The sequence below is a fragment of the Volvox carteri genome, assembly GCF_000143455.1.
Source record: "Volvox carteri f. nagariensis unplaced genomic scaffold VOLCAscaffold_39, whole genome shotgun sequence".
Taxonomy (NCBI): domain Eukaryota; kingdom Viridiplantae; phylum Chlorophyta; class Chlorophyceae; order Chlamydomonadales; family Volvocaceae; genus Volvox; species Volvox carteri.
In genome coordinates, this window is record NW_003307582.1 from 144,981 (window position 1) to 156,386 (window position 11,406).

Consider the following 11,406-nt stretch of genomic DNA (forward strand, 5'->3'; position numbering starts at 1 on the left):
TGGCGGTGGCGGGCTGGGGCTTGGCGGTGGCGGGCTGGGGCTTGGTGGTGGCGGGCTGGGGCTTGGCGGTGGCGGGCTGGGGCTTGGCGGTGGCGGGCTGGGGCTTGGTGGTGGCGGGCTGGGGCTTGGCGGTGGCGGGCTGGGGCTTGGTGGTGGCGGGCTGGGGCTTGGCGGTGGCGGGCTGGGGCTTGGCGGTGGCGGGCTGGGGCTTGGCGGTGGCGGGCTGGGGCTTGGCGGTGGCGGGCTGGGGCTTGGTGGTGGCGGGCTAGGGTTTGACGGTGGGGGAGACTCGGGGCCCACTAACGTAGTTTTCAGCGTCTGCTGGTACGATGAGCCCGTGCTGCTACAAGTCAGCCCAACAATAACGAGCGAAACTAGCTGGACGCGTTGTATCGTGTACGACAGAGTGATGTCGATGACTTGCCGACTACAGCCGCTGGCATCCAGTCCTGTCAGGTTCACCTGTGTATATGATAGTTTGCAGTGGGGGAATAAAGCTTCAATCGTGGCCATTAGCCTGGGTAGTCTCTACCTTCCCCAACGTTTTCGGACACCTGATCACCCATGAGTGCCGACTCTAGCAGAATCAGTGGCTTCCTTGGATTCAGCACCGACAACCATCATCCAACCAAATCTACCGGTTCAACGGCGGATTCAACTTCACTCCTTATCGGTTTGCAGGTCACTTTTCCGGATCCATCACGTTTCATCGGCATGAAATTGTATTTACCCACATGTTGTCGGGGAATTTATATCCCACTTACTGACGGATTCGATTTTGGAACCTTCTAAGGTTATATGCCGCGCCACAGCATTTCTGCTGTGTCGACAGAAATTTTTTGGTGTTTTTTCTTAAACATCAAAATTGCACAAATAGAATACACGGTAACTTGGGGCCTTATTTCCTATGTTCAGGTTCAGCTGGTGAGTTCCAGGCTTTGGGCTGCATGTTATCCGTCAACGTCTGCGAAGCCTTACTGCGCCCTTCGTCGCTCTCCGTAGTCCTGGTCCCCTAAAAGAAATAGTCGCCACATCAGCAGCTATGATAATAATAGCCGCTTTAAACCGCTTGTTATGGCTGCCTCACAGATCGCCCGCCAGCGCAAGTGCACCGGAGTTCGACTAACGGCAATCGACTAAGCGGGATAGCTATACTGGTACACGCGCGCCGGCAGCCCTTCCAAGCACCTTCCAACCTGAAAAGAGTTACACGTGGCGCGGCTGGTTAAAGTCTTTGTTGAAGACTGCGTAAAGCCGCCGTACTGGACGGTGAGGTTTAGCGTAGTCCCCGCCACAAGCATCCAGTTGCAACCAAGCTTCAGAGTGACTGCGAGCACCTGCCCGCCAGACTCACGCCACGCCAGTACTTCGCCCGCAGCGACCGTGCTGCCGTCGGGGGCGGACGCAGACACAATACTCGGGGAGCCTCCGCACATTGAAGACAGAGCCACGTCGCCATATGGAGAGGGCAGACGGCAAATAGTGCTGTCCTGACCCATGCTATCCACAGTCTGCGAGGCGAATAGGTTTCCACAGCCCATAATAAGAAGCGGAAAGCATTCGAGTCGGATTTCGCTAACTGCCCAAACCCCCAACCCTCAACCCAAAACTCACATTGCACCTGTCAAGGGATAGCAAGTTGTAGTCACATGCACTGCATGTGCTGCCTGTTGATGTGCAATAGCTGTACGTGTTCAACAATTGCCGACGTTTGCTGAAACCATGACCGGTTTCATCACATGACAACCCCAAACTGCTTGCTTCCATAGAGTAGTTTGACTGCATAAATGCATGGACGACTCTGGCAAGCACGAGGAGCAACGCGCAACTTGTCCGTGGTTTCCATTGCGGCTGACCAGCAGCCATGGGAATCTGGAATGAATTGCCCAAAGACAGATCCCATACACCTGAAAATATTTTTACCTAATCACGACAGGCAGCTAGACTGCAGTTAATGTCCAACGTAGTAGAAAGTTACAAGTACAAAACTACAAACTCACATGTTGACGTAACTGGAACACCATACACGACTGAATTAGATAAACATAGGTAACTAGCCTATAACTGAATCTGTGTTCAAAACGGGATACATATGATATTCTTCTCGATTACGGAAATGTGGTGTTTAATCATATGCGGGAAGCTACAGATCCCACAGGTCAGCTTGCCTACGCAAAAATTATAAAGATCATATTATGAAGGCGTTGCGATGTATGCACAAGCCGGCTTCAAACTGCCGACTTCAAGATGCTGTACTGCGAGTCCAGACGTTGGTCTAGGCTCAACGTTTCCCCATGCTATTCAAAGGTTGGCACACGTCGCTTTCATAACAGGTGCCGTGTGTGTTACTGAACGAGTGTTTCAACGCCCGCAGACCATGAAGAAGTCCAGGCATGTTCCTGTGTTGGCCCGAAAAGCCGGGCTTGCTCTGCGGGGATGCAAGGATATGGGCGTTGTTTTGCACAACCGTATATATATGATCTGGATGGTTGTTTGGATGAATGGATGGCTACCAGACATTTCATTACGTATGGTTAAAATGACATGAAGTTAACCATTTCTCCATTTCCTGCGTTCCGGGTATCCAACATTGTTTTTGAAAACCTAGGAAATTTATATCATTCAATAAATCCACAGAATGTACTTCCCGTGCCGCACCCCACACTTAGGACATACGTCTTCATCGCTGTCCGTAAGGACTGCTTCTTGCTCCCAAATCGCACCCATTTGCTCGTTTAGCACCCATCTTCTAAAAGTGGCCATCTTGCAACTCATCAACCGCCTAACCCCCCTTATGGACTATCGCGGCGCGTGTGGTTATGAGTGACGTTGTGCCACCTCCGGAAAAAATATTGACAAAAGTTGTTCATAGCTTGGGTTGGAGATTCGTACAAGTGGTGCTTAATTATCTCAATTTCTCGTTAAATTTGCGACGACGCTGTTGAACACCTCGTCCTTGCGGAGCCTTGGTGCGAAACACGACGATTTTATTTTTCGGACGCTGTCGATGCCATGTTATCGCCAGAGAATGTGGCCAATACCATTATGGATTTCCGCCGGACATTATCGTGCATGTGGCGCCTTCGTTGGGACAAATGAGCATAAGGAAGCCTTTGGAGGCTTGCAAATGACGGATTCCTGCCTTTCCCATGCATAAGGCGCGGCGCCAGGAAGAGAACCTCTTGCTGCGATGTGCCCGTGTGGTTCGGGGCGCATGGCTCGTGGGGTACGCCGGCATCACTTCTGGGATTGCACCATCGCAATGGGTCTTCTCTCTTCTCCGTGAGGCTGATGATGCAGGACGAATGGGTACTTGCGGACCTCATTACCCGGGCCTATTTGTGGTTGGACATTCCGCCGGCCCACCATTCTTACGAGGCTGTGTGCCTTGCGGCCATCAGTTCGCTCAACTTAGGTCGCCATATGATGTGCGGGGGGGTCCTTCAAGGCAGTACCACGGCCCTGTCTACATCCGCCCCCAACCGCATTGGTTACCTGGTTATCTCCGACTTTTGAACTGGTCTCGCGACACGGTACATTCCGCCAAAACATTCCGAGGGAGCAGATGCCTGACAACCAGTCCTTCCTGTCAGCCAAGATTGCCAACAGGGTCGTTTGTCAACTACCGTAACTTGTAACTAATTCAGCTACTGGAAAATAATGCAGATTTCTGAGAGTTCACACCTGGGCCCGATCTTGTATGTCTAAGCGTACTAGCTGAGGATTCATGTCCAGTGAAGTTAGGACGGCCTGGCCGATTCCATTATAAAGAAGGCCCACTCGACCCGATTGGTATCTAACGCAACAATCACATTCCCAAGCCAGCACACACAGCACATCAACTCTAATGTATATAATGCCTGCATGCTTTATGCATGTAATGCACTCTTACGCCCATTCTCCTTACTGGCCATATGTGTGCAACCGTTGACCATTGCCGCTCTCTTATTACACACGTTTTACTGCCAGATGTTCAGCGCATTGGCACAGCGTTGGCATACCTCTCCCCGGTTGAAGATGTTGATGTTCATCCGTTAGTTCCTAATGCGTGGTGTTGGAATTTGCCGCTGTGGGGGAAACCCTGTTCTTCCGGAAAAGAGATAGAGTTCCCCGTCAGTTAACATCCGCCCAGGACTGGAGTTTTGACACCAAGCACTCCTGGGCTGTAAAGCACTGAAAACGTTGGGGGATGTTCTTCTTGCGCGCGATGCTTTACATGTGGTTATGCACACACCGGACCATGCAGGAGTTCATGGTCTTGCCGGGCGACCGGACCCTCAGGGCTATGTAGACGTGCCCGGACGTAGGAGTGAGGACCTCGTCTGCAATTTTGCTGGGTTTTGACCAGTTGGGTGCCCTGTGCCGATCACAGGGGCTGCTGGTATTAAATGGCCGCGTTTCTCTGGGGATCTAGAGGGTCGTCTGACCTTCCCCAAGGGTGAAGCAGGTGGGAGCATGATCGATCTTTTTGTAGGTTCAGCCGGTGTTCTCCGTCATGGCTATTGGATGCGAGTGGGCGAGCTGCTCGCGCCAGATGGTTGGTTCCCGACTGACCACCGTCCAGTGACGCTAGTGCTTGGTCTAGCTGTGGGAGGAACTGGGACGAGTGCCATAGGGTGCTGCCAAAAGAAGCGAGCAGTGTTTGAGATTTCCCGTTATCCTGACTATGCTGCTCTGTTCGCTGACGGATCCCAGGTCATGCATGCACTAAATGGGGTGATCACGGACCTATCTAATGGGACCTGCGACAGCACGGGGTCGGTGGAGCGCATTAGTACCCTCCGAGCAGCCCATACCCTGTTCATTAAAGAGGCGACGAATTCTTCTGAGGGTTCTTCACGGTTGATGGTTTGCCCATGTTAGGAAGCTCCCATCTCAGGATGTCGCGGCCAGCAGTGTGTGGTTGTGGAGGCTACCCTGTACATTCCCTGGGAGGTGTATCCCCTCGCTGTCATCACTTCTGGGCCTGTCCGGTGGCACAGGCAGTAACAGATTAACTCACTCTGTCAATAGGATTGCCAGTCTCAAGGGAACAACGTTGGCTTGTCCAAGCCCCACAAACAGTGCAACAATGTGTTTGGGATGTTGTGCCTGCGATGCCTGCTATGTAGCATGGGAGACGATATATGGCTGCAACCATGAAGACCAACCCGACACTGTTACCTGGCCCTTCCCTTACAGAAGGAGCCATTTCTCGAGTTGTTGTTGACTTTTGGGGCCGCCTTCGGGGTTTCGCAGGTCTGGGAGTTCCACGGAAAGGTTGGGATTCTGCTTGGGTACATTACCCCTTCTTACGAATTGTGTCAGGCAAATTGTTATGCACACGGGAGCAGTCACCAATGGATGATTAGCTATCACCAATATGTTTTTTTTGGATTCTCTTAATTGGAGGACTTTTGAGGCTCAGGCCTCATTCAATAATGATTGTGGGTCCTGAGCCTTCCCGTTGGTCGCGGTTTTGGCTGTTTAATTGACTTGCGTTGTCTCATCTGGGTGGTAGTCTACTTTGAATATTAGTCTCTAGTGCAGTGCACGGCCCGCTGGCTCTACTCTTCGTAAGTCTGGAGCCCACTTTATCAACCACACACACAGAGTCAGTGACCACGGCCAGTTGACGTACAGACAGACGCTGGCTTATGATGGCAGAGTTTCATCAAGCGCACAGGCAACAAGCAGTGCCGGAAAATATACCATCTGATTCCGGAACAGAGCATCGACTGACCGGGGTTAGGGTTTCCCTCAACACATGGCCCGTATCCATACGTGCTGGGTCCGGACATCTGCTTACTGTGGCTGGGCAACTTGTGTGGGCATGCGAAGATGCGATAACTGCCTTCGCCGCGCGTCATGAAAACTAGACGGCGGGAAGTTCACCACCTTTAGGGGAAGAACAAGGAGGGGAACCCAGCCCCAGTATACTAAGATGGCGGCCTTACCGCCTCTGTACCGCATTGCGGTGTTTCGCCCGGAACCTTTATACATCTGCCTCTTCGCACTCCCACGTTCACAGATTGTTTACAAACTACCAGCAAACTACCGCCGTGCTTTCTGCACGCCGTCCGCCACGGGCCGCGCGAGGAAGGACATGTCCACCCACAGCCCCGTGCGAGGACGTCTCACGTCACAGTCTCGTCAACTCGTCAACGAATCTCGTCAACTCGTCACCACCGCTAAAACTGCCAGCACACCATTACCACCACCACCACCAGCACATCTTACGGTATCCGTCGTCGTCGTCGTCATTCCCTTACTGCCACTTTCTCACGGGGTGTTTGAAGACTGGTTTATGTGGTAGTGGAGATGGGGGTAGTAAAAGTCCTGTTGGTAGCGATCCGGCGAAGTCAAGCGAGGCAGCGCCAGGAAGAACACTGCCACCCCGGCAGCTGTGGTGAGCGCCAGCAGGATGCCGCGCGGGTGCGAGAGCATGTCGCCAAAGGGTGGAAACCCCGCCCAGTTGCAAAAGACGTGGGCGGCTACCGGGGCCGCGAGGTGGCCGGTCCTCAGGAAGAGGTACGTGGCCAGCCAGCCGAACACTGTCGTATAGAGGAACTGAAAACCGACCTGCATGGTAAGAGCCGGAGGCGGAGACGGAGGTTGAGATGAGGCGGGAGGGGGGGGAGAAGGGGGAGGGGGAGGAGAAGGGGGATTTTAATGTGGATGGAGAAAAGGAGCAGTAGGAAGATGATACATCACAACATCACAACATGATAATACCTTGCCTTTCCTTGCCTCGCCTTTCTTTTCCATCCTTTGCCTTCCGTTGTCATGAAAGGGCCCCCGCCGACGTATGTTGATGTGTTGCTTGCGGGCTTGTGGCCCTTCCGCTTAGGAGCAACCCGAGGGCGCTAAGGCACGCGTGTGATGATGTATCAGACGTTTGTGGCACACATGGAGACTTGGAAACGGGCACCGTCTGTCAACCCGGCCCTAACTGAAGAACTACTGAAGCAAAACGGACAAGGAGAGACAGTGTATGTAGGATATACCTTCGCCCGCGGCAGCTACCCGGCAAAACCCTGCCTTCCCCGGTATTTCGGGGCACCCTCATCTAGTCACCCTAGTCAACTTCTCAGTGGATTGCTTAGGTTCCGCACCCACCACCGGCATCCAACGGAATCTGCCGGATCGACGGCGGCTCAACTCCATTTCTGGTCGGCTCGCAAGTCAACTTTGTCCCAGGTCACACCCGCCCATCGACTAGGGGCACTTTACCCTCCACCATCGGAAGGATTTTCGACCTTGACACGTTTCGATCCCGTAATCTCCCGGGGGCAATGGTGCGTGCTCTACCAGTGTATGATGTGTGAAACAGGGGGGTGTATCTTCGCCCGCGGCAGCTACCCTGCGAAACCCTGCCTTCCCCGGTATTTCGGGGCACCCTCATCCAGTCACCCTAGTCAACTTCTCAGTGGATCGCTCAGGTTCCGCACCCACCACCAGCATCCAACGGAATCTGCCGGGTCGAGAGCGGCCCAACTCCATTCCTGGTCGGCTCGCGGGTTAACTTTATCCCAGGTCACCACCGTCCATCAACTAGGGGCGCAATGCCTTCCACCATCGGAAGGACTTCTGACCCTAATGGGTATCGATCCCGGGATGTGTATGTATGTACGTAGGTAGGTAGGTAGGGTGGGTGGGAGGGTAAGAAGGTAGGTGAGTAGTGGATAGGTTGGTAGGTAGATTGATAGGTAGGTGAAAGGGTAGGTAGATTGATAGGTACGACTCTGCACCGCCGCCATCCCCAACCTCCCTGTCCCTCTGTCAACCCTACACCGTGCCGCGCACCGTCCCCACCCACCACAAGCAGAGCTCCTCGCAGCGACTTGCCCTGGTGGCGCATCAGATCCGCCGCATGGTGCAGGTGAGCCGCTCCGAAGAACAGAGGTATCAGCAGCACCACGTTCCAGAACTCCACGCCCTAAGTTGGACGCCGCCGCGTCAATGCGGATGCGGACCGCGAGGGCAGTGAGGGCAGCGAGGGCAGCGAAGGCAGCGAGGATGGCGAGGGCAGCGAGGGCGGTGTGTGGACCCGGGAGGATAAGAAGGCAGGAAAGGGGGAAACGGGCAGCCCGCCTAGCTGTCCACACACCGGGGTGCCACCCAAGGCAGGGAGCCCGCCCATCGCCTACATCGCCTACACAAGCCTCGGTGGATACGCCTGCAGACTGCACCCCTCCCAGCCTGGTTCCTTCCATCGCGGGATGACGGGACCTCCGCCCATCCGCACCCCTGGGCACCCGGGCGGTGTCAAGGGGCTTCCCTCTAGCCGCGACAAGAACCCGTGGTGCCGTACCTCGAGCACCAGCAGCGGCACCATGCAAGCCCGGAACACGAATTCCTCCGCCAGCGGCGCCGCCACGAGGTTCCGCCAGAGCGCCAAGTCGCCCGCCGCCAGGCGAAGAAGCCACGATGGCGGAGGCGCCGCGGTGCTAACATTGTCACCGGCAGCACCACGTCCTTCAGCCCTGTCGCCGACGCCATTGCCGTGCTGCCCTCCCTCCGGCACCGCCGCCGAAGGCAGCACGCGCCGCTGCTTGCACTCTGAACCCAAGGTCGTGTGTGCACTGATCGTAGCAGTGGCGGCGGCATCAACTCTGTCGTCGCTGCAGTTGGCGGCGGCGCCATCACCACTGGCAACCTCCTTGGCGGTGTGCCGCCAATGCGGCGGCGGCCGCGTCGCTGGCTGAGATGGTGGTGTTCGTGTCGCCGGCTGTTGCTCTATGGAGTATACAAAATAGACGAGTGGCCCAGCAAAGAGAGTGCTGACCAGGAAGAGAGCGTCTAGTACGGCGCGGGGGAGTCCCACCACTCGTAGGCCTAGGAGGTGATGTACGGGCGGAGACAGCTACAACATCGAGAAGAGTTCAGCAGCAGAAGTGATGGGAGCATGGTGCAATGAGGACATCGTTAGGACACGTGTTCAACAAGAGTCACATGATGGCATTGCTAAAGGAAACGCATGTGCCCAGTCCTTGCGATTGCGGGGCTCTGTAAGCATCTCTCTCCAATTCGTACATAACAGGATGAAATAGGATGGAAGGGCACGGCAAAAGGCGAACTCGAGGTTCGGGGTAGCGCATGTAAAGTCCAACTAAGTGCAAAACCCAAATGTCGACACAAGACGTAAAAACATTGGAGGCAAGGAGTGTTTCCAGTTTCAGGGAAAGTTCCGACAGCGTGCCTGGTGCAACCGTGTGGCCCAGAAGTACGTCGGCAGCCAGCTAACACTGCAAGCCAAGGTTATGCTGAACAGCCTTCGCCTAATGGTTGAAGGGTCATCCCTACGTTGATTGCCCCTCCATATGTATAGGAAGCCTACGAATGTACTGGCAATAACCAGACACGCTAGGAAGGCAAGAAGCATACCGGCGTGCATAATCAGTTGTTGAGCTTCCGGAGGTGGAAGGGCGGTAAGTTTATTGTTTTGCCTGGATATACATTCGGCATATGCCACAACATTATTGCAATAGCAATTTGAAATATCACTAATCCGTTGTCGGATAGTCAAGTTTGTCAATACGGAATGGACGAGCAACTACATGGAAACAGATCAACGACTTGTGCGCATACATAATCGCTGATAAACATTCTGTCTGAGTGCGAATTACATTATTGTGTTCGTGTGACCACATAGCTGTGCTTTGAATTGAACCATGGCACTCTCTGTTTGCCCTGGCCAGGGCTTGGCCCGTGTGGCGATGAGGCGCCCAGGTGTGTGATTGCACCCTGAAATCCATGAGAATTTATCTAGGCCATCCGATGATGCTTTCATAATAGATGGCACCTGTTGTAGGACGCTGTGCTAGAATCCATCAGCCTGAGCCACAAAGTCGAATGCCCGAAACAAATGAGTGCTCAGGGTACCATACTGAGACACACCTGTTTTTCATGTTAGCTTGCCCATGCCATCCCCACTCTGCTTTGCAGCATTTGGTTTGCGCCCTGTTCGGTCGGTTGCACCCCGCGGTGTGCGCACCGTCGTGCGCGCACAGGCCTCAGACTCGGATGTTGGCGCTGCCGGTGTGGCTGCCATTGCTCTGGGTCTGCCCGCGAATGCCATTATGCTGTGGTGAGCGCTTGGCACCGTCTCCCCCTCACGCCTCCACTTCACTGAAACCTGTTGCACGTGGTATCCGCGACATGTTTGCCACTCAGGAACGTCGACACCGGTCACGCCAAAATTGTACCACGCGATTCTCACATCTCTATAGTTTCACCTGCTCGCGTCAGTCAGTCCATTTCCACGTAAACACACCTCATGCGTCGCATGTCGTAAATCATTACGAAGCATGAGCCCCGTATCGCCTTTTAAGCCCGCCCCCTTAACGGTTGCCCACAGGTCTGCGTGTTGTTGTTATTACGGAGTGGGAGGCTTCCGGGCCATTTGAACCATTTTTCATGTCTAGTATTGTGAACACCTTCCAGCACCATCCACCATTACCATACACTGTGCTACACATCATACGAACTGCAAGTCCACCAACTGCAGGTCTGAGTGGACATTGAAGACCACCGGAAGCGGACTGCCACCGGGCCCTGGCGGCGCTCTGGGTGCTGCAGGTGGGTGCGTTGCGCGGAAGAACTGTCTGTGCTGGGTGGCAAGAAGCGGTCCATAGGGTACGTCCCTCCTCCCCAGCAATGACACTTTCTCCACGGCGCTGCTGCGGCCTATCCTGTCCGTCGCTGTTCTCCATCCGACCCGAAGTTCACCGCTGCTCTGAAGCCAGGGACAGGCGCCTCATTGCACACAACCTAGCGGAGCAGTAATCGGCTCAGCACAGTACGGAAAATAATTTGTCGTGCAGCACCGTTACGTGATGTGATATTAATTGGACCTTCCCAAACCCAGCCCTAGGCCAGCGCCCGTTACACCTTATGTGTACCACACACGCACTAAACCATCCGACATGCATGACCTGGTGTAATGTGGCGGCCTCAGAGGGTGTGAGCTACCTGCTCGTTCTGGGCATCATCGGCTGGAGCATCTACACCAAGGCCACCACCGGCAGCGGCTTGCCGGCGGGACCCGCGGGCCTGCTGGGGGCAGTGGAGGGTGTGAGCTACCTGTCGCTGCTGGCAGGTATATATGTACGCGATATCCTTCCGCGTCCCCGGCACGTGCAATAGTTTGAATTGGTATTACCTTGCCACTGCGGCTGCTGCTGCTGTTTTGCAGCTGTTCTGGGCTATTCCCCTCTGCTTTTGCTGCTGGTGTTGACGATGGCCTATCATGGCACGGCATGTGCGCGCCCTTAGCTCCCGATGCTTCCGTATCCCCGCGTGCTATGCTCTTTGCGTACGCTCTTACCTCCATCTTCCCGTGTGTCCCCTTAGGCATCATCGTCTTCGCGCTCAAGTACCTGTCATAAAAGAAAGGCAGCCAATCTGGAGGCTCTGGACTGGAAT

The 11,406-nt window shown here is 54.6% G+C and overlaps 2 protein-coding genes across 2 annotated transcripts; one reads left to right on the forward strand and one right to left on the reverse strand.

Moving 5' to 3' along the window:
* Positions 1 to 6,324: 6,324 nt before the first annotated feature.
* Positions 6,325 to 9,358, reverse strand: VOLCADRAFT_32069 (uncharacterized protein; the record flags this gene model as incomplete). The annotated part of the gene is made up of 5 exons (XM_002953917.1): positions 6,325 to 6,561; positions 7,799 to 7,918; positions 8,303 to 8,488; positions 8,732 to 8,817; positions 9,175 to 9,358. Coding segments are annotated over 5 exons (813 nt in total), but the record flags the coding sequence as incomplete, so codon positions are not given.
* Positions 9,359 to 10,926: 1,568 nt separating this feature from the next.
* Positions 10,927 to 11,076, forward strand: VOLCADRAFT_38658 (uncharacterized protein; the record flags this gene model as incomplete). The annotated part of the gene is made up of 1 exon (XM_002953833.1): positions 10,927 to 11,076. A coding segment is annotated over one exon (150 nt), but the record flags the coding sequence as incomplete, so codon positions are not given.
* Positions 11,077 to 11,406: the final 330 nt, after the last annotated feature.